Consider the following 24,463-nt stretch of genomic DNA (forward strand, 5'->3'; position numbering starts at 1 on the left):
AATTCCTTGGTACAAGGATATAACATTTAGTACTAGAACCAAATAAACCACACATCTACACAGTACTACAATTTACACATTGAACATGAATTAAAAATAAGGAAGTTATGTTATCACAAGTAAAGAATTTGGCTTTCGTACACCATGTGCACACATTTTTTTTTATGCAGTAAAACAAGCTTTTACTTCAAGTGTTCAACTGAAGTATCTACCATTCTACTTAGAAAATCAGGCTGCTGATTGCATAAACCTCCACAAGATGGCACACTACAATTAAACAAGTCTGTCCATCTTCAAACTATGGACTATATGAACTATGTTCTAACAGAGACAGCCAAAAAGTCAGACAGAAAATCAAGTGTCAACAAGAAGGCAGGAGCCAGTGAAATGGCTCAGTGGATAAAGCCTGATAACCTAAGTTCACCTGACTACACAAAGTTGCCCTCTGACCTCCACATACACACTGTGACACACCTAACACAAATCATACACACACACACTAAAAAGGGCAGAATTATAGCCACATGAACGTCTGACTGTGATTAACAACCCAAACTCATCTTTGTTCACTTCATTAAAAAGCTTAAGGGAAAACGAGATATTTTTTAAACCACTTTAATATAATTGCTGCAGAGATAGTTCAAGGTTCAGAAAGTGACAAGGAGAGCCTCTGTGACAACTCCCTATCAACTTGTTTTGTAGGTATCTAGTAATGGGTATATGTTGCCTGAGTCCTATAACCTACTCCGAGGGTAGTCCTGGGATTTATACGTTAAGTTCCTAAAATTTAGTAATAATTACACAGGAAAAATAAATAACCTAACGTAAGACATTCTATGCTGAAAAAAAAAAAAAGACATCTTTTCACATAACCTGTTTTACCCAAATCACAGTTGAAACCCAATTCACCATTAAGGAATATTAAGTAGAGAGATAGCAGTGTCAGGGACTACTGCTAATAAAGCATACAGACAAATACAGCAGGACAGTGTCACACTCCTCTGCTACTACGGTGAGTTCAGTACGATTCTCATAGGATGGAGCCATTGTAACTTTTATGGTTACTTTACCATTGGATCTGGCATTAAGTAAGCTTCCAATCAAACTACTGACTAGAAAAGAACACTGAAACATAAAAACTGTTAACCTTAATTTCTGAGAAAATAAGATATGTGGAACACCAGGAAGGAACAACTGCTTCAGCAGGCAACCACAAGTAAGCCAAAGTAAAACTTGGTTTTACAGGCATGCACCATTATGCCTAGCTGAACTTGGCTTTTAATTCATTTCCACACATGACTAACTACTATTTGTGGCTATTCTGTCTTTTCCCCTTTAAGCCTTGCTGGGAAAGGAGCATGGCAGCTGCTGTACCCTGTATCTGACCTCCTGCTAGTCAACACACCTAGTACAGGCATCAGACAGCACAATGCCCCACTCCATTCAGCCCTGCTCAAGCCTCAGTTAACTCATATAAACTCAGGAGACTAGGAAAAACCTCAACAATAAATAGACTCAAACAGGTAAAACAGAGAGGTCTGTTGAAGACCTGCTCTTGGTCATCCACATACCTTACAAAGCGGACGAAAACAACACAAACTATATATCGTATTGTTCCTAGCTAGGAAGGAACTTAGCATGGCTTACCCCCATCTCCTTTTAGAACAAGCATCACTGAGCACACTAGGAGAATAATAGGACTAGACAGATTTACTGCAGAATTTAATAAAACCTTTACAGGACCAAGAACAATGTTCTTCAAACTATCCCATAATATAGAAAGAAAAGACTGTTTCTAAATTCATTCTATAAAGCTGTATTATCCTGATAACAAATATAAAGATAGAACAAAAAGAATGTATGTGCTAGATAAATATATATGTAAAACTCCTTAATAAAAATATTGTAAACATAATTCAATTAATACACTGAGAGACTATACATGGCATGTTGGTTTCATTCTAAGAATACAACTATTTATCAACATATGCAAATTAACATAAAATACAACACATAGAAACAAAGAAAAAAATCACATGATCATCATCATATGACAGCAGATATCATGTTGGATGAGAAAACTAAAAGCATTTCCTCTAAAACTGCCATTCTTGTTTAATGCCACTCTTGTTTAATTTTAAATTTTAAGCAAAGTAATGAGAGAGATGAAAGGGTTACAAGTATAAAGAGAGGGAGGGGGGATGGTTGAGAGAGAGAGGAGGGAGGAAGATGGTTGGAGAGAGAGAGAGGAGGGGGAATGGTTGGAGAGAGAGAGGAGGGGGGATGGTTGGAAAGAGAGAGGAAGGGGATGGTTGGAAAAAGAGAGGGGGGATGGTTGGAGAGAGAGGAGGGGGTGATTTTTAACAGGTTACAAGTGCAGAAGCTATCATAAAAAGATGAAAATTAGATACTACTAGATGGCTACACCAGTAAATTGCTTGTTACATGAACACAAGGACCTGAGTTCGAGCCCAATACCCAGCTTGTAATCCCAGAACCAGGAGGCATCCATCCAATCTGGACAAACTGGTGAAGCCCCCATTTAGACACTATCTCAAGAAGCGGAGTGGACAGCAAATGACCATCAACATTGTCAACCTGTCTCTATACCCACACGCATAAATGTGCAAAAGCACATACAACCATGAGTTTAATTACATTTAATTAACAATAAGTTAAATAACAAATAAGTTACATTTAATCTTGTAACACACAAGATTAAATCACATGGCTGTAATAATCATTCCTATTAGACTTGCTAAAAACACAATTTCTATAGTTAGTCAAACAGGAATGGTGATATGGTGTGAGCCACGAAGAATCTGCTAAAACTGTGTCTCTATTGCATATAACAGATTATGGTGGGAAAGATGTCCACACCTTCATCTTCTGGGCTTCCCAAGAAGAATCTCTGCTAAAGTTAATCTTCAGTCACGTTCAAACTAAGTTCTACCATGAAATTTATCTGTTGAATCTTATTTTCCACCTGCAAACTCATATCCTATTTTAAGTCATCCTTTTCTCACACGTGTCTCATGTACGGTCTCTTTACCACACACAGTAGAGTGATAAGCACTCTGGAGTTTCTGCCTGCTAAAGGTCACCAAACTGGAAAAAAGGGCATTTTGCTGAGGAAATTTAAGGGGCTTTTCAGTACAATTCCCCTTAGTGTGTTAATAACAAGAAAATAGTCTATATACAAATCTACCTCTTTAACAAGCAAACCAAGGCAAGCTTGTTACTCTGACACAGAAAGACAAACACACCTAAGAGGCCACATCATAGTCAAGCCCATTTATGTAGGATGGGCAAGTATTTGTGAGAAGGGGCACAAATTAGGAAGCAAAATCCTGAAAGAAAAGTTTTCCAAAGACTCTAAGAGTAGTCTCAAATTCTAAAGTTACTACTATATATATTTAACACAGTTTAAATTGAAGTATTCAATCTTATTACCAACATATTTTGGAAATAGTTAAGATTTAGTATTTAAACTGTATTTTTCGTGCTTGCTTCAGCAGCACATATACTAAACTGTATTTTTCGAATTATTCACAAAATAATGAGTCTACAAAATAAATACTTTTATTCTTCAAGTACTAAGGCAGCACAAAATAGTAGGAAAATGGTATAAATACACTTAGAAAAAAGTAAAATGCTGTCTGAGAAAGCACCAGCATGGTACAGAGTGAAGTTTTATAAAGAAAAACTACAAGAAGGCCAAGTTTCTCTTAGGCATGACAGCCTCCTCGTTCACCTCGCTCACTGTCCATTTGCAGATGGGCAGTCAGTGCTTGTTGTCTTTGCTACTCAATTTAATGAGTAAGATTTAACCTTAATCCTAAATGGAAAGAGAAGTGTCCACTCTTACAATCTGTCTTCGGAGCGGCGCTGAAGTGCTGTTGAAGTGACTCACCTGTCTGGACATCAATGACCATCTGATGGCCTCCTCTCATTCCCGGTCGGTTATCTTCTCCATCACCTGGACAAGAAAATATATTTTCTATAAAGAAATAAAACCTTATATTCTAGAGGAGGAACTCCACTGTAAGTTTATAAAGAGTAGTAACAAACATTCCAAATGTACTCCTTCAAAATATTAAAAATAAGAGAATTCGTAAAGGAAAAAACACTTTTGTTTCAAATATTTAAAAGGTTTCAGGATTCTAGGAAATAGTGTGTTTGCACATGTGCTAAAAATCAAACACAGATCCTCACAAATAATAAGGATTCAATTACTGAGTTACATTCTTGGTCCTAAGGTTGCAGAATATTAATATCACTTTTGATAAAAACCAGAATCATTATAAACCTAAGGTTTCCTAAATAAATCTCCTATTAGTTGCAATAAGTTAGTTTGGCAAATAAACTTCCCTGGTTCTTGTATGTAAATTGATATCATCTAACTCTGTACTAATTTCCTAGGAGCAGTGTAAAATAACTGAAATGCCAACTTGTACACAGTCATAAGTTACATAATGATAAGGAATGCTTCATGAGAAATGCATCAATAGGTGAATTCTGTAAACTTATTTGCACAAATCAACATGGATTGCCTATTTCATGCCTAGCCATATGGCAAACCATGTTACTACACTAAGTAATAACTCCATGTAACTACAATGTCTGTATTTTTCAGAATACACAATTACAGAAAAGGTTCAGTACTTATCTTAGACAGGAACTTTTCAGCTCAATTAAAAGCTTCTGGGATCATGATTATTGACCAAAATATCTCTATGAAACATATGATTGTATACAGAAACCGGAACAAAGCCAAATCCTTTAAATTACACTGTACTCAACAATCCCTTCTCCTCTGTCACAGCCAGGTGCCCTTTAGATCTTGTAGATCATTATCACTGAGGTCTTGCCCTTTTCTTCTGTCCTCCAGCCAGTCTGATTTCTTTCTCTCAAAAATAAATTAACAAAATACGAAGATATTCATTTTAAGCATTAGTGTTTTATGTATTTAATGTTAGTTTGCAGATATGTGTCTGAATAAAATCACCTTATATAGGACTATAAAAATACAAGTATGTTCACACAAGTATGAACATATACAGGTTCAAGAGAAAATTTCAGTGCATGTTAATCGTTAAAGTTATAAAAGGTTTCTCACAAAGGAAGAAAAAGTCTTGGAAATACATGAAGACCAAGAACCAAGTGAACCCTCCAGAACCATCTTTCTTTAATGTGAACACATGCAATAAAACGTTGCTTCTATCTGACAAGAGTGAATACATTCCACAATGAAGTGACAAATCCCCCCCCCCATGCAAAAACAATGGGTTAATGAAGAAGGCCCAATTCTGAATCAGACTGAGTTTGAAAAACAAACAAACCGGTCCTATTAGACATAAAGGCCCTGAAGATCTGCACCTCCCTGAAGAAAGCATAAGACGCAATCATGAGTCACTGGGAGACTCAAATCAAGTGCCTCTAAGATGCAACGGTACTGTGCTTTAGTTAGAATTATAATGTCAACCTTCTTATATCTGTGTATAAAGTTCATCATTGTCCTTTTATTCTCACAAGGTCCTGCTGTGTTTAGCGAGCTATTTTGTAGAAGTTAGGTTTCTAGCAGCATATACAGTGACAGCAGTGTGCCTATGATGTTAAACACGTCTACAGAGTAGTTTGGAACAGTACTCTGTGGGAAGAATAAACAGAATTGCTCGATGTTTTATCATAGTGATGAAACAAGAACTTAAAGACAAAGTTAAATACAGTAACCTAGGGCTGGGACTACTGCTCATCACAGAGAGTGCCTACCAAACACGTAACCTCAGGATTAAAAAATATATAATTCATTCAGCCATCTAGTGGAATAACCTTACTTTATATTAAACACAGCTCTTTATTAACAGAGCAGGAGAATGCTTAGGCTATCTAATAAAAACAGACTGTAAGGAAGAAACAGAACAAGCCATGAGGTGCAGCTCACCTTTGGTGCTCTTAGGAATAATCTGACTCCACCGTGGCTTATACTCTTGTTGACTGATATACTGATTGAACAAGCCATCTGCAAATAAAAAGATAAGAATTAAATTTTATTACATATTATATATGTAGCCTTTCAGTATGCTATCCAACTATAAATAGCAAATTATTAGTTGACACACAACAGAAACCAAACGCAGCCGCAGCCCGTATTAAATTCCCATTCCCACGATGGGTACATTAGCTGCTGTAAAGTTACTAATGCACTCAATGGATGTGACATCAACAAAGACCCTGCAAGAAGGAAAAAGCTGAGAGGAAATAAAGTAAGGACAATTGAAGACTAGAAACCAGAAGCAGCAGAAAATAACTCATAAATAACCTGAATATATGTTTTATTTCATTGAAACACAACCATATATACCTTAAAAATAATCTCTGTCATCAATATAAACACAAATGGAGAAAAGGAAGGACAACAAAAGCCTGGAAGAATACCTGCCCCGGCGATTTCTCATCACCATTCTCTATTTGATTTATTAACTTAGCCCATACATTTTTGATACCAGATTACAGAAAAACAAAAGAAAAAAAAAAAAACAAACAAAGACATACAAATGCCCTCAGCTTTGGGGTGAGTACTTACAGTTCAACCTCAGAGACAGAACACTTTAAAATGCAAATTCCAGTTTTCTTTGGTCAGAAACTGGCAGAGAGATAAAGGTATCACCAGTATCAATGAAACCCTATTTACTGATGCTGCCAAATGTTAACAATCTGTTATGTCCTAGTTCTAAGATGGAGAAATGCCTATTTAGAGAATTAAGGAGCGGCAAACTCACAAGTATCTTTAGTGGGGCGATGCCTCGGATCCCACCTTGCCTTTCTTCTGAACCCTCCCTCAGTACACTCTTCATCTACGGCCTGGAGGAGTTATTACACTAGCTGCTGTCTTGATATGGAGGCTGCACGTCCCCCACACATCTACCCCACTCCAAATGATTATTATCACACCCTACACCCATTTCTGTTGAAAGTTTATAAATGATATCTAGAACCCAATTCTACATAAGGAAACGGGAGGAACCTTCTAGAGGACTTGTAAACAATGTTTCATGCTTCTAAACAGACATTAGCCAAGAAAAAAAAGAGACCTTTATTACGCTAGACACATTTTAATATACATGTGCAATACACAATGTACACAACCACTAAAACCTATTTGTTGACCTAGGGAAAGAGTCAACTCTGTGATAATGACAGAGCAGACCAGGAAAGCCACCTCACTCTGAGCTTCTTGTGACCCACATAAACAACTGAGAGCACACTTGTGACCTCTGACCTGGTTTCTACCTGAATAACTAGTCCCCTGACACTGAAAACAGACTTGTTCAAAAAGCAATGTCTCTTTTTCATAACTTACACACTTGGAACTTAAACAACCACCCTAATAGCTTTCTTTTTTGGGTTAATCACAAAGCTGTTGTAACCAACCCTATACAATCATTGAGTTTCTTTCTTCCTTTGCCTTTGTAGCCTTATAACATTAGTGGGAAGAGAAAGTTCCTTTACACAACAGCACCCAAGCTGGAGGTGGTGGCTCCTGCCATAATCCCTGCACTTGGAAGGCTGAAGCACAAGTACTGCCTTAAGCACAAGGCTAGCCTGGGCTATACGGTAACTTCCAGTCTTCCTGGGCTACATGTAGTCAATCTCCAACGCCTGACACACTCAGAAGTTGGCACTTGCATTTTCATTGCTATAGAAGTATATGCAGTACAATGTGATTCAGGGAATGTTTCCATTACATCATTTACCCCTCCATGAAGTCTTGCTTTTATTCAGCCTTCCTAACCAAAACCTTCTTCATCAAAAACAAAAACAAAAACAAAAACAAAAAAAAAAAAAACCAACAACTAGGACTCTGTTCCCTGCTTCCAAATAAAATGTAGTAATATGACAGGAAAACAAAACAACAAAAAACAAAACCAAACTTAAACATATTACATAAACAAAATAATAAATTTTATTTAGTTTTACTTATCTAGGGAGATATAAAAGCTTGAAAATGACTTTCAAATTAAAATGAATATAAAATTATTCATTAAAGAATTAGAGTACCCTGGGGAGATTAATACTCTTGCCATAATGAAGATGTAAATACATACAGAAAACAGAGGGATATTTAGGGTAGGAAAAACACAGTAAAAAATCAGAAAAAAGGCTACAATTAAAAAAAACAATACATTTCACTTTTCTGTTCGTTATTTTGAGAAAAGATTTCACTATGTAGCTTTGGCTGGCCTGCAACTCAGTATGTAGAAGAGGCTACCCTAGAAGTTACTAAGATGGACCTGCCTCTACCTCTTGAGAGCTGAGATTAAAGGTATACCTTCCTTCTCCCATTTGGTGTAATTTTTAAAAATTGGCACATATTCCTTTCCCTGCCCCCTTCTCCGTTTACCCACCTTTGTAAAAAGAATTTCATGTATCCTGTGTGTCTTCAGACTCACTGTTTTGCTGAGTCTGACCTGACAGGCACTGAGATTACATGTACCTACCCTCGCCGTGTGGAGAGCCGCAGTCAGACTCAGGCCTTGAGCATGCTTGGCAAGGAGTCACCAGCTCATCTACCTTTCCAGGCCAGAAAAAATTTTCAAAGAGGAATTTAAAATGCTTATTTTTTTTTTTAAAAAAAAAAATCACTTTTAGGAGAAAAGCAAACAGTTACTAATATTTTAGTAAGTTTATTTCTGACAAAAAACTAAAACAGGAGTCCAAAAAAAAAGTGAAATATCCGAAAGAAATTAAAAATGTTACTCAGTGGAAAGTACACAAAGTTGATAATAATTTTCAAACTATTTAACTTATGTCTTCAGCTTCAAGACTTCTTTTTTCTACGATTATGACTATACTAAATAAACACTAATAAAATCTTCACTGGACAAGCACTATTGTCTTTTCTCTTTAATAGCAGAAACCCCTTAAAACTATAAGACTAAAAATGAGACTCAGAAAGCTTTTCTAAAAAAATAAAACCCTCACCAATGAGCAGAACATCAGTGTAGAACCACGACCTATTCCCAAATTGGATTTCTCATGCACAGCCCTTTTCAGTCACTCCAAAGTATTTACAAGTTTATCCATCTTGAGTTTGGTGGTGCTAGACAGGAATGTGTTAGTTTTATGTCAGCCTGACAGAAGAGGCATTTTGGAGAGGGGACTCTCAACTGAGAAAATGCCTCTAAGGTGGGACTGATATGGGATGACCCACCCCAGGCAAACTTGAGGAAGCCAGGAGATAGCATTCCTACAAGCCCAAGCCCTTCTCCTTTAGCTCCTGCCTTGAGTTCCTGCCCTGATTTCCTCTGATGACTGACTGCTACCTGAAACTGGAATAAGAAATAAACCCTTTCCTCCCTGTGTAGTAAGTTACCTACTATTCTTGGTTGGTAACTTACTACATCTGGAATGAACTAAAACCCAAATGAGGCACACACATGAGGGATCTTTTTCTTCATTAAGTAATTGGAAGTGGCAAGGCCCTCTTCTAATCTGGGTTTTTCAGGTGGAAAGATAAACCTTAAACCCAAATTTTGGGGGGTGGGAAGATCCACCTTTAATCTGGAGCATACCTTCTGCTGGCAGCCTGTATAAAGGACATGAAAGAAGGGGCACTCACGTTCTGTCTGTCTGTCAGCCTATTCTTGCTCTCACTAGCATGCCCATTCCTTCACTAGCACAGAGCCAACTTCTTTGAAATTCTGGCACATGTCTTCAGCTGAGACATGCAGCCTTGGGGACTGAACTACTACTGGATTCTTGGAACTTTGTTTGTAGGCAGCATTGTTGGATTAGCTGGAGCACAGTCTGTAAACAATTCTAATAAATCTGTATTTGTGTGTCTGTGTAGCTTTCTGTAGCTGTTATCAAAATATAACCTAAAGTGAGAAATTATTTTGGCTTTCAATTTCAAGATGTCTTAGTTCACAGTCCTTGCAATATGTGTGTGTGAAGGGGGGACTCAGAGAGAAGGTAGGGTTTATTCTATAAATTCTGCTCCTCTAAGGAACAGACTAGACCCCAGACTGCTTTAGTGGTGTCTCATCACCACACTAGAAAACCTAACAAAATCAACAGAGGAGACAAGCTGTGGAAGCGGAGTCTAGTCAGAGGAAGTAGACCACTACAAGTTACACCCAGTCCCTGGCCCCATTCCCTCTTTCTCCTTCCTGTCAAGCAGGGAAGTAGCTTTCACCACATGTTCCCACCATCATGATATTCTGCATTATCAGAGGCCCATAATCAACACAGGTGAGGACTGCAAACTAAAACATCTTGAAACTTGAGAGTCCAAATAATTCCCACTTTGAGTTATATTCTGGAGCTAACTAACTATCCAACTGAACCAGTAAGATTATAGTAGTAAAGCATAGTTGTTAATAGATATTGGTACCAAGACTATGGGACCCCAAATCCTAGCTCTGTCACTGACTAGTTATGCTGTCTTACAAATTAACCCTTCTCTTTCATTTAATAGAGACGATGATAGTACACAAGCCCTAGAAAGCAGGTATGTGTGACAATCACAGAGTTCATATAAAGAACTTAAAAAATACAAGGTCCATTGTAAAACTTCAAACATGTGGTGGTCATGGCAGAAATAAATGGTGAAGATGATGTTGGTGATAATGATGATGATGATGGTGATGATGTAGTAGAGCTTGGAATTATATTTGGAAGAAAACTGTCAACTTTTTTTGGGCACCAAGTAGGAGTTAAGAGAAGGAGAGAAAAGGACTAGCTTTGAAAAATGAGTTGGAAGTAAATAATGAAAAGGAAAGTAAACAGCAAGAGAATTTGGCAAAGCCAAGGCATGAAGGCATAGAAAGGAAGCAGGGATTTGGGGAAGAAGTCATGTTTCAGGAAGCAGACTGGTGATTATGTGGGAAGAGAAGGTAGCTTTTGCAATATTGAGCACTGCTGAGAATAAACAAAATCCCAAGGTAAAGGAAGACTAAGGAAATAACTTGCTATTCACCAGCAGCTCTAATGCCTGACTCATCAGAAGCTCCTTTAAATTAGCCACAGGAAACCTGCTCCTTGAGAGACTAGTTGCTGCTGCTGTTTTTTCTCTGTCTCCTAAGTGTAGGGGTCAAAGGCCATGCCACCATGCCCAGCACGTTAAAGGCCAGAATCAACCAGATCAGTAAGAACTGACACAAGACTTACACAAAGATATGGAAAGGCGGGGGGGGGGGGTGGGGGGGGGGCAGTGCAATAGACAAAGATGTTTAAATACAAACCATGAATGTAAAAAGTAAGCAAGTCAGGGTACAAGACCTTAGTGCCAAACAAACATAACTGCTGGCCAGCAGAGACATGATAGACAGACAAAAAAGATGGCCCCGAAGACATCAAGCAGGAACTGTCAAAGCCAATGAAAAGAGCACTGAAACACTAAAGAAATGAAGATCTTTGTGTTGAGAGGAGATGCCAGAGATAGTGTAATAACCTACATGGGACAGAGAATTCAAAGAAGCATGAACAATAAACAGAAATGTCAACTTGAATAGGGTAACTAAGAAGATGAAATTAAGAGTAAAGCAAATCAGTTTTTAACAGGCTGATGAGTTCAGCACCCTTAACTAAAGACAACTCTACAAAAGAACAAAATGTAAATGGACTATTTAAACAAAGCAAAAAAAAAAAAAAAAAAAAAAAGACCTCTTTCAAAGAAACAAGTAGAAAAATAACAACACACTTTTCTCAACAATAACCATGGAAGACAGTCAGCAGTGAAATAATGTTCAAAATGTGTTTAAAAGAATAAATGCTAGCCAAAAAATTCTATATCCAACAAAAATACCCATCTTTAAGAGACAAATGATTCAGACAAACAAAAGCGACTTGCCTTCATTATTATAAGAATTTCTAAAAGATGTGCTTTAAGTTAAAGGAAATAAAATCTTAGCTATACGATCAAAGATGTACACAGTACTAAAGAGAAAATAAATCAGATCAGTAAAGATGGTGGAAATCTCAGGAACCCTATATAGAATGGCACAGTACTTGCAGGGCCTCAGGTATGCCATCATAAATGACAGGGAGGGTATAAGTTAATAAAGCTGAAACTGCATTTATAATCCTTCTATTAGAAGACCAAAAAAAAGGTGCTCAACAATCTTGTTAACTGAATACTTGTAATTTCTATCAGAAATATTATGCAGAATATATTAGAGCCAAGTAAACAAAGGGAAACCTGAAAATACTAAAAGGCAAGAGCTGACAACCACCGAGAAGAAATGAAGAGCATGATGTGACAAAACCCACAAAGTGAAATGGGAAGCTGGCTCTAACTGGGGTGCCTACACGCCTTACTCCAGGGCAGAAACAGCTGGTGAGTTGGCCAGACTACAGAAAGGTTTAGTGAGAGACCTTGTCTCAAGAAACACAGTAAGACAATGTTAAAGGGAGACACCCATCATCCCCACCAGCCTTTGTGCGTGCACATGCACCGTACACACAAATTAATAACAATAAAAATAAGTAACACTTACAGGAGTTACTTCTTTAAAACAAGATACTGAAAGGCTGGAATTAAAAAGACTGAAAATGGGCTAAGGACTGTAATTCAACAGTGTTTGGCCAGCATGCACAAAGCCCTGGCTTCAGTCTCCAACACCACATAAAACTGACATGGTAACCACCATCTGTAACCCCAGTATCCCCAACCACGAAGCAGAATGGGCTACAAGAAACCAAGCTTAAAATACATAAGACTGTCTGTCTCTAAGATACTGAAAAAGATACGGTTTACAAATACTATGTAAAAGTGGGTAAGCAATTCATAGTAAAATTTAATTAAAACTAAAAAAAAATTATGATGCAACACTGCAACAAAATATAGGGAGAAAATGAGAACCATAAAGAGACATGCAATCTAAACTTATATTCTCCTTGGTAACTGTATCAAACAGAAGCTACTGATAAAGGTTTATGCAATGGGATTAGCAAACCTGACTTACAGATACATACAGAGCACTGCCCCTCAAACACCGCCAAACCTACAGGCTGCTCAAGCATAAAATATATCTATCAACAAATCTGGCCATGTGGCAAGTCTAAGTTTGGAAAAACATGTACCTGACTGCTTTGCAACTCCACTTGAAGTCAGAAATAAAGACAATTACCAGAAAACTCAATGTATCTGAATTTAAAACTCCCAAACTATGATTCACAAAAAAGGCCATTTCATTACATAATGAAAATACTGAACCAGACAACAACATATGTAGATCTAATTTTAGATCCTTAATGCATGTGAAAAAAAAATTTAAATCTGATAATTAGCTTGGCATCTATCTAAAGACGTTGTTTAAAAAAAAAAAGATATAAAGGTTAGGCATAGGCTAGGCACAATGGTGCATGCCTTTAATTCCAGCACTCAGGAGACAGAGCAGGAGGAACTTTGTGACTTCAAGACCAGCCTTTGCTACACAGCAAGGTCTAGGCCAGTTAGACCCTGTCTCAAAATGAGAAGCAAAACAAAGTATATACACACACACACACACATACACACACACACACACACACACACACACACACACACACACACACATACACACACACATACACACACGGGGGGGGGGGGGTGGAAGCAGGGGGAGGTAGTTCAAAAAGGAAAAAAAAAGGTAACAATAAACAGTGTAGAAAATAACAAGAAGATAAACAAAGCAGGAGTTAAACCTAAACAACCAATAAGCCAAATAAATTGCTTGTAACTGTGTGGAGATTTTAAAATATAACAATTCATAATTACTAACCAATATAACAACAAGAACAAAATCCCAGGAAATCTTGCAAACATTAAACAGTTAAAAAGATATTAAATATCCCTTAATCCCCCTAAGAGTTAAGATTTACATGTCAATAGACAATTCTTAAAAAAGAAATTGTAACTAATTAAAGCTGAAGCAAACTACCCAAGGAGTCCTGCATTGAAATTGAACAGTTAGGTTAAGTGCTCCCACCAGGCCCATTTCAAAAGAGAATACCTAACTCAAAGAAGCTCTTCCAGGTAAGTAAGCAAGAAAAAATTCAAATCTTAACACAAAAAGAAGAGATTAACTTCTGGCTTCACTAGGTGAAATTAGAATACTAGATCTGAGAGAAATATAAAGGAAACACTATATGACCTTCTCACTAATAAAACCAAGAATTCAAAATAAATATTAACCAATCTAAATCTATGACAGATCCAAGGAAATACATGATGAAAAAGTTAAGTACATCTGAAATATAAAAAGTCAGCTTAAAAAATTTAAAAAGTACTTGTCATACAGTCCTTCACTTGCTTAGTTAGAGTCACACCAAGGTATTTCATAGTTTTTGTGACGATTGTGAAGGGTACCTTTTCCCTAATTTCTTTCTCCACATGTTTGTCCTTTGAGTATAGGAAGGCTACTGATTTGAGTTAATTTTGTATCCAGCCACTTTGCTGAACTTGTTTATCAGCTGTAGGAGTTCTCTGGATGATTTCCTACATTAAAGGGAAAAGACTCATTATCGCAAAAGGTAGAAAAAGTAACAAAATTCAGTATTTGTTAATACAAATTCTTAGCAATTTGAGAATCTGATGGAAGGTCCTCCAAAATGGCACATTTAAGAATACTATACAGGATGCTAAAAACCCTGTCAACAACAGAGGATGCATCCAGCACTGTTTCCCGTGTTTTCCGAAGTGACGATAAAAGGGTTTGTTTCTGAGAATAAAAAACTACACCAGAACATATGCTGCCATTATGTCCTCAACCTTACATAGATGCCTTACCTCAAAATTAACAGAGAGAAAAGGAAAGGGATGGAAGGAAAGAAACAGGCCTGTAACTTCAACATTCACTGCAAGAAACTAGAGAAAAAAGAGGGGGCTGGTATCACACAGTTGGAATTCCAACCATAGGATGATGGACGCAGGGGAACTGCCACAAGCTCAAGGCCAGCTTAAGAGTATAAAACTTGTTACAGGCCAGTCAAGGATTCATAAAAAGACCCTGTCTCAGGGAATGAATTAAAAAAAAAAAAAAAGAGCAAAAAAGGAAGAAAGGAGAAAAAAAAGAAACCATAAGAATAAGTCACAACATAAAGATTCAAAAAGGAAATTTTAAAAAATATGAATAATGTTATACTGACAATTTACCAACTTAAATGAGGTGTGTGTATTATGCACATTACTCAAAAGGCATAAAGTACCAATACGCACTCAAGAATATAAAACATAAGCAGCTTTTTACATATTAATATAATAAGTTTGAAGTTTAAAAATCTCAAAATGAACTTCAGGTCCACTTTTTACCATTCATCCTTTTAAAAGTTTACCATGGTACTATTAATTTAGATAAGATTTACATAAATTTTCTTCAGAAAATTAAAACGGGACTAATTCTCACCAGAAGTACCAACACAAGATATATACATTATAACAAAAGTGTAGGCCAGTATCTAAATTACTCAACTACACATAGAAATACTCAATACAATTTTACAAATCAAACGTAACAAGACCTAAAATGAGTAACAACTAGGATTTTCATAGTACTGCAAAGTTAAATTTAAAAATGAAAATTAGTGTTATTTAAGAAGTTGAAAGGGGCAGATCCTTTCACCACCTCAACAAGACACAGGAATCATGTCTGATAAAATGCAATATCTATTCCTGATAAAGAAATCACCACACTTCCTCAATCTGATAAAAGATGTCCATGAAATCAGAACTAGAACTATACTTAACGAATGCTTTACAAACAAAGGTATCTTCTCCACAGTCCTCAGTCTACTGGGGTCCGAGCTAATGCAGTAAGGAAAAACCTTACAAATATGGTGACTGAATGAGAACATGGAAAGTGTCTTCTAACCATATGACAAGATTAATCTCTGCCCAGTCTCTCAGGATACCAAAAAAAGTGTATTTAGCAAGGCTTCAGAGTAGAAAATTAACATAAAACTACTTGCTTCATTCATATATACTAGCAATTACCAATTAGAACTTGAATTTTTAAAGTACTATTTGTAGTAGGAATATAAAACATAAAACACTATATAATTTCCACCCATGCCCCAGCTCCCAAGTAACTACTCAGAGGCTTATTTATTTTTAAATGTCTAGGCCATAAGCTAGGCTTGTTCTCATTAGCTCGTAACCTATTTAACCCATTTAAACAATTCTATGTCTGCCAAAAGGCTGGTTACCTTTTCTCAATTTCATACATCTGACTTCCTTGAGTCCTGGGTGAATCTTCCCACAACTGATGACCTCCCAGAGTTCCTATCTCTCTGCTAGAACTCCCACCTTCTACTTCCTGCCATTCGCTAATAGGTCATCAGATTTTAATTGACAGATAATTCTTCCACACAGTACACAGAGGTAATCCCTACAATACTATGGGACAACCAATATATATATCGTATCTAAAACCCAGCTACTAAGAACTAAAGACAATAAAATAAATGCTAAAAACTGGAAAAACAGAAAGTACAATTCACATTTTAGATAAAACACTGAAGATTTCAATTCTTGACAAGTTGATCCATGACTGTATTATAAACAAAATAAAACCCTAATGATAATTTTTAGGCACTAACAACCAGGGTCATATGCTTCTAAAGTTCAGACCACTCAGAATAGTTGAACAGAGCAATGCTGAAGACTTACTATCGGGCTGAGTGATGAAGACGGTATGACACTGGTGAAACATACTGCACTGTCAAACCAGAAATCATTTACATTCCTACCTGGTACCACACACAAAAACTAACTCAAAATCAAACATAATCAAGAACAAAAGTCTTAATTATAAAACGCAAGAAAACAAAGCTCTGATCTTTAGCTAGACAAAAAAAAAAAAAAAAAAAAAAAACAAAAACGCTCAGCTCTAACATCAAGAGCATGTTAACAAGCACACAGATAAGAATTCTTACAAGGTAAAACTCCCAATCTCCCAATGTTCAAAAGATGTAGCAAGAAAATGAAAAGATAAACCACAAACTATAGCACATATTCTCTTTATATGTCTGAGATGTTTATTTTTATTTTGTTTATTTTGGGGACAGGGTCTGATGTTTCCTAGACTGCTCTCAAACTTGCTATGTATCTGTCCTACCCCATCCACTAAATACAGGCCTCTACCACCCAATCCTATGAAAACTTTATGTTCTTCTTTTCTTTTTTATTAGTATATATTAATTGTACAAAATAGTGGGTTTCATTATGACATTTTAAATCATACCATTAGAATCTATCTCCTCCACACTGACAGAATATATTTTGAAACCCCTCATATATCTCTTAATAAATGACTTGTCTCCAAATAAAAGTCTCAAAACACCGGCATAGGAAAACAATTCACTAAAAGAATAGACGAAGTAAGAACAAATGCTTCACCAATGAAGACAAAAAGCTGAAAATATGCTGAGCATTAGTTATTACAAATTGAAAGTAGAAAATATAGACATAGATTAGAATAACTAATATTACAATTCTTGACAGACATTACAATTTATGGGCAATTTTGTGTGGCGACTGGCCCTTAAAATTTTTTTTTTGTTTTATCAGAATTCCAAACATGGGCACTGTATTTACATCACTTCCACCAACCCCTCTTCCCTCCAGCTCCTTCTCAAGTTCATGACCTTATCTTGATCGTCACACAACTGAAACTTGTATGCATTATCGTATGGCCATAGAACAGCAATACTGAAGAACTGAGAATGTAAGAATGTAAAACAGACATACAGTATGTCACCTGGTGGTTCTATTCCTCAGTATCTACCTAAAAGTGAACGTCTTTCCATACAAAGATGTATATACAAACAGCAACAGCCCACAGTGTGAGTAGCCCAAATGTCTCTCAACAAATGAGCGCAGAAGAAAACTAGTATATCTGCATCATGTCTGACTTAATAAGAAAATGAGTTTCGACAAACCTAGATGAAGTAAGCCAACTGAAACAAATCCAAGGGTATGGTCTGTTTATACAACGTTATACTGGTGGTAGGGTCAGGCAGGCGGGTACACACACATATGTCAACATGTAGACCAGAGCATACATTCTAAGTATGTATAGCTTATAATGCCATTTTATATATAAATCAACCTCTAAAAAGGCAAAATAAACTCGACTTTTTTTTAACAAAGCTTAGTCTTACTCTCATATGAAAAGTTTAGGTGTTAGGAAAGAAAAAAAAAGACGCCTCAAAACACAGCTCACAGTTGTAGATCATATTAATGAGACCATTAAATACACTAAGAGGTTTTTGCTTGCTCCGTTGTAAGAAGTGTGATAAAATATGTTTCGATGTCCTACTTTCCTACTCAGTGGGTAAAAACTGTTGGCCTCGTCTACATTTTCAGAGGAAGAGAAGCCAAAACTTTCTCCACTGTTCTTTTCCTTATTTGTTCAACAAATCAGCATCAGTGAGGTCAGCAGCCAACTGCAGAGCCCTGAGAGGAATCACTGCTAACTAAGCGTCCTAGGAAACTAAAAAGGCCCCCGGCAATACCGAATAGGATGTGGCTCTACCTTTTCGCTACTTTCACTTCACTAAACCAGACTCCCTTTCTAGAGTCAGAATTGTAAGCAACCATAGTAAAGAGAGTTGCATGGACTTTTAACAGCTTTTCCTAACAATGGGCATTCAACTGAAATTAGTTTAAAAATGTAATTATCATTAATTTGCTTTACAATTAAATGAAATTACACCTGGTAGCTGTGGTTATTTTATATCACTAACACAGTAAAATCGGATGCCTTGGTGATAAAGATGTAAAACAAGCCAACTTAAAATTATAAAATTACCTATATACTTCTTTCATACTGAGGATAGAAAAATATGTAAACTTATGCTTAGAAATTGAGACACATTTATGTACTTTCACTGGTGGTACTTTAATAGTTTGGTATAACATTATCAGTGTTCTTAAGTAGACTCAATTTCAAAACTATTGCTCCTTTATTTGTAAATATGAGTCACCATCATATAAGTATAAGTAAGTATAAGCCACTGCAATCTATAAGGCTTAGGGGTAGCTTTGCCATCATACTTAACAGGAAAGCAATTGGTCTTAGGGTAAAGTTAATAAGCTAAAATAGAAAAGTACAAGTTCTAGTTTCTTTAGTTATAAAGTACCCAATACAATCTCTGAATAATGCAAGCACTAGAAATAATGGATAATAACAAAGAGATTAAAATATATGAAAGCAAAAGACTAAAACACATATTATTCCTTATTCTTTGTATTAAAAGGTACGCTGAATTCAACTCCACAAGTTTATTTGTTTGCTGAGAAAGTCTTAAATAGCACAGGCTAGCTTGGAACTTGCTATATAGCTCAAGATGTCATTGAACCACTACTAACCCTCTTGTCTCTACTCTCTCCACTGCTGGGTCAGGCCAAGTTTATGCAATGCTAAAGTTCAAAAGCAGGGTTTGTGTGTGCTAAGCAAGTGTTCTACAAGTGAGCCATACCCCAGTCCTCCACAAGCTTTATACTGACTGTCTGTAATATTTGGTCACTGTGAAAACCACTGTGGAAGGAAAAAGAGAAAAAGCATAAAAAGAAGTTCTTCTCATTTACTAAGGAATAACAGAGCCTTCCTTTTATTTCAAATAACTGAAACCTTAAATATTAAAATTCAAAGCATCTCATTATATACACATAAAAAAGCCAAATTATAGTCCACTTAAGGAAGTCAGCAATTCTACAAGAAAATCAAAAATTATGTAGTATCATTCACATTACAAAGAAAATGATTGTAGTGCAAATTCCCTTTCCTGTTACATTTGCCAATACTTTTTGAATATGTAACCCCCTCCTATCCAAATCACACTATTAAAAAATGAATATTAGCTATTGAACAAAATTACTTAAAGTAAAAAAAAAAAAATCATTGATAACAGTAGTATCAATAACTGTTTACTTGATTTATTGTTAGTAAAGTGTGTGGTTTCCTAGAATGACAATGTAATACAGGTAAATGAGTTCAAATCTGTTTCTAATCTTTTTCTAAATTCCTGTGATATTATAAACCTATCTTACATAAAAAAAATTCCCTACTCCAAGGGAATAAATAACTCTATAAAGTAGGAAATAAACTTTATAAAGAGCACAGGAAAAATATAAAAAAGTAATAGCTGTGTGTAGACAACATATGTTCTTTTAGAAAGTTTCCTGTAAATACCGAAATATTCCTACTAATACAATTTTCTATGTTTCTTACCATTTACAGCTTTTTCAATCAACTCCTCGCAAGCATCAAAGTCACCCTTTAACACCAATTTGTCATGCATATCCGTCAACATTGGATGTTCCAGTGCAATCTTGGTTTTCTTCTGTAGGGATTCAAAAGCCTCTGTATAGTTGTGTTGTCTGAAGTGTTTCAGGCAAAGGCGAATGGCTTCCTGTTCGCGGTACTACTAGAACACAAGAAAAGTAGGAGAAAAAGAGATCTGCTTAGCTGCCACTGTAGGAAGCAGTTAACAAACAAACTGAGCTGAGCATTTCTGTCTAATCTTGTTTATTAGTTACCTCTGTTCTTACCTGTCAGCAGTAAAACTGAAAGGTAATGCCACTGTAGTGACTAACACAAGGTCACAAGCACACTCCCAAAGGAGACCATGCCTAAGAAAACTCAAAAGCCTTCTACTGGAGAAGGAAAAGAAAAAAGAAAAAAAAAAAGCCAGGCAGTAATGGCACATGCCTTTAATCCCAGCACTCAGGAGGCTGAGGCAGGCAGATCTCTGTAAGTTCTCTACAGAGAAAGTTCCAGGGCAGCCAAGGCTACATAGAGAAACTCTTTTCTCAAACAAAACAAAAACAACAACAACAAAAAAAACTCTGTACTAAAAACCCCTTAAGGGTGTATATTTTACAATGCCCAGGATATCAACTAATAACATCCCAATGCAGATACTAAGATAAAGAACAACATGAATTTAAAAGTCAGCCTCAATTTACAAGCCACTTTCTGTAACAGGGTGAATGCTAAAAATAAATATAAGCTCAGAAAAAAATTTAGAAACAAACAAATTAAAAATATGTGCTGAAGTTATCTCAAATTTTCTAAGCATATTGTTTTACAATGAGAATTAAGAAAACCAATTACATAAAACATTGCATGACAATTAAAAAGATTTACCAATAAACATCCTCGAATAAAAATATACCACCCAAAGACTTAAAAAACAGCTAGTTTAGAGTTAGCACACTTCTTAATTAACACAAAGTTATCAAATACCTATTCATTATACAATATAATTGTAAATATGTAAACCCATCAAATAATCAGAGTGGTTCTGTATCCTGCTGATTTAATTTTTTTCTGCCTCTGGACCTGGTTTCTATGTAGTAGGTTGAGTGACAACCAGCTAGCATGCTGCTCTAAGCACACCAATCATGGTCACACATAACATTTTCTACCAGAGTCTAAGTAACCCACTACAAAGGTGTTCAAAATGTTCATATCACTCTGTATTAAAAATAAAATCAAGAGCTAAGTAAATATACTCAGATAGCAGTAAACTGTAGAGCCATGCTGCCTGAGCCCAAAGACAGGCCCAAGCACTTTACAACTATGTGAACCTCTCTGCTTCATTCCCTCATCTATAAAATAATGAGAATTGATAATTACTTCTCATACAACAGTAATAATTTAAATAAATTAAGACAGCTGAGCAGTTAAAAGACCACAATGCTTTAAAATGTTAGCTGATTATTCATCATTTTTACTATTATCAACATTTTAAATTGGTCACAAAAAGAAATTGGCATATCTCCCTGGCTAGGTATCAAAGTCTAATTTTGAAGCACAGTCCTACCTTGCTGTACCAGTTCAGACAGGGCTGCACGGTATCAGGGTCATCAATGCCACTAAGTTCAACATACCAGATGCTAAAGTTAAAGCTGGGCCCCCAGGACAAAAGTGGGACTTTAAGGAGGAAAGGCAAAAAGATTAACATGATTCAAATAAAGGTTTAACAAAGCAAAGCCACTAATGTTTAAGTCTATAGGGTTTACTCATAAAATTATGACACACCTGCCACACCTAGATTTTGAGCCCTCAAGAGACTATGACAGGAAGAACAAGAGTGTCTGGACTTCGCAGTGACACTCTTGTCTCAAAAGGACAAACACAAACATATTACTGTTTTTAGCAAATGCATCTGAAAAATGAGTGTTTAATTTTTAAAAGATGGCTTGTGATATTAAAAAACAAATCTGACTGATGCCATCATATTTTCTTAATTAATAAAAACTGTAATATAAGTTCAAAGTCATGATACATCTATTCCTAAATAAATAAAACCAGAAATAGATAATATAACAGAGGTGATATATACTAGTCCTACACAGAGCAGATAATATTTTAACCTATATCAAAGTACAGAAAGTAAATTTCAAATATGTATCACTATATTAATATAGAACCCTGAAAACAAAGCTGAAGAAAAAAAATCTTTAGAAGCAATCTCAGCTCTGAAGACATATCCAAATAGTAGGAAAGATATAACAACAAAATAAATCTTGGGTTTTCTTTGTAAGAAACCAGACTTCACTCAAGAAAGGTTCAATGACAGGATGATTCAATCAAGAGATACAGTGATGACGTAATTTACCATCTTAACAAAAGCTAAAAGAAAAAAAATGTGCATTTTAAGCCTTAAACATAAACCTGAGGAAATCTTAAGTATTCTTATTCATGTCAGAACAAGACAAAGAAGCCAATTTATCTACTAATTCAATACTACACTAGATGTCTTTTTTTTAATTTATTTTTATTTTTTACTTACCTTACATCCCATTCACTGCTTCCCCCTCCCGGTCAGCCCCTCCTACAATATTTCCCCCATCCCCTCTCCTCTGAGCTGGTGGGGACCCCCTGAGTATTCCCCAACCCTGGTACTTCAAGTCTCTGCCAAGCTAGGCACTTTCTCTTCCACTGAGACCAGAAAAGGCAGCCCAGCCAGAAGAACATATGCACTCATAGTAGCTCAAAAGCCCAGAAAACCCAAGATACAATCCACAGACCATATGACACAAGAAGATCAAAATGTGGATGCTTCAGTCCTTCTTGGAAAGAAGGGGGAACAAAATAATCATAGGAGGAAATATAGGGACAAAGAGTGGAACAGAAACGTTAGGAAAGGCCATCCTGAGACTGCCTCACCTGGGGATCCATCCCATATGTAGTGACCAAACCCAGTCACTATTGCTGATGCCAAGAAGTGCTTGCTGACAGGAGCCTGATCTGGATGTCTCCTGAGAGGCTCTCCCAGAGTCTTACTGATACAGATTAAGATGCTTGCAGCTAACTATCTGACTAACACAGGGAACCCAATAGAGGACTTAGAGAAAGGACTGAAGGATCTGAACAGGTTTGCAATCCCATAGGAAGAATAACAATATCAACCAACCAGACCCCCCACAGAGCTCCCAGGGACTAAACTACCAACCAAAGAGGACATACGGAGGGACCCATGGCTCCAGCCACATATGTAGCAGAGGATGGCACTGTCTGGCATCAAACAGAGGAGAAGAAACCTTTGGTCCCGTGAAGGACTCATTTCCCCAGTGTAGGGGAAAGCTGGGTGAGGTGAGAGTGGGTAGGTGGGATGGGGAGCATAGAAGCAGAGGGAAGGGAAATGGGAGAGGGGAGGAACCAGAAAAGAGGATAACATTTGAAATGTAAATACATAAAATATCTAATTTTAAAAAGGGAGGGCAAACCCCACATACAGGAAATAACTTTTGGGATAGCCCCAGTTCCAGTTGTTTAGGACCCACATAAAGACCAAACTGCACATCTGCCATATATGTGTGGGGTTCACTAAATATCTTAACAAATACAAGAGATGGCTCAGCAGTTAAGAGTACTTGCTGCTCTTCCAGGGGACCCAGGTTCAACTCCCACAACTCACACAGCAGCTCACAAGCACACATAATTCCAAATCCAGGGGACCTGATGCCCTCTTCTGACCTCCTCATGCATTGGGCACATAGTAGTACATGGTGCACACACATAAATGCAGGTAAAACATATGGGTAAAGTAATTAAAAGACTACTTTTTTTAAAAAAGAAAATTACTGTAATTTTCTTTTTAAAAAAAACTGTGATCACTTGAAGATGACATAGCTGTCTAACTGAAAATTTAAAGACTTGACTGGCTATCCAATATATTTTTTTAACTACAAGGTACACAGAAGAAACCAGACTATAGCAGAAGTGCTTAAAGGGCTTTAATAAATCAATGATTTTCTGGGAACTAAATAAGTACAATAATTCATCTTGAGTTTCAACTATTCCTTTGAGCCTATTCTTGAACACTATTATTACAAAAATAAATTCTCTCAAATACAAATGTGTGGGACGTTGGCATTAATTATTGTTCTTCACTAATAAATATGACTTCTTTGGTTCTGATTTTAAAATACTTCTAAAGGTGAGGCAGAAATAGAAATCCAAAGACT

At 36.5% G+C, this 24,463-nt stretch overlaps 1 protein-coding gene across 2 annotated transcripts in view; it reads right to left on the reverse strand.

Moving 5' to 3' along the window:
• Nucleotides 1-24,463, reverse strand: part of MKLN1 (muskelin 1) — a 114,166-nt gene that overhangs the window by 55,916 nt on the left and 33,787 nt on the right. For both annotated transcript variants that reach the window (XM_080932219.1, XM_080932218.1), the window contains exons 5-8: nucleotides 21,814-21,923; nucleotides 20,217-20,409; nucleotides 5,945-6,022; nucleotides 3,914-3,979 (exon numbers count right to left, since the gene is read on the reverse strand). In XM_080932219.1, coding sequence (XP_080788345.1) covers nucleotides 3,914-3,979; nucleotides 5,945-6,022; nucleotides 20,217-20,409; nucleotides 21,814-21,923 — 447 coding nt within the window. The remainder of the gene's footprint in view (nucleotides 1-3,913; nucleotides 3,980-5,944; nucleotides 6,023-20,216; nucleotides 20,410-21,813; nucleotides 21,924-24,463) is intronic.

Source organism: Micromys minutus, assembly GCF_963924665.1.
Source record: "Micromys minutus genome assembly, chromosome: 18".
Classification (NCBI taxonomy): domain Eukaryota; kingdom Metazoa; phylum Chordata; class Mammalia; order Rodentia; family Muridae; genus Micromys; species Micromys minutus.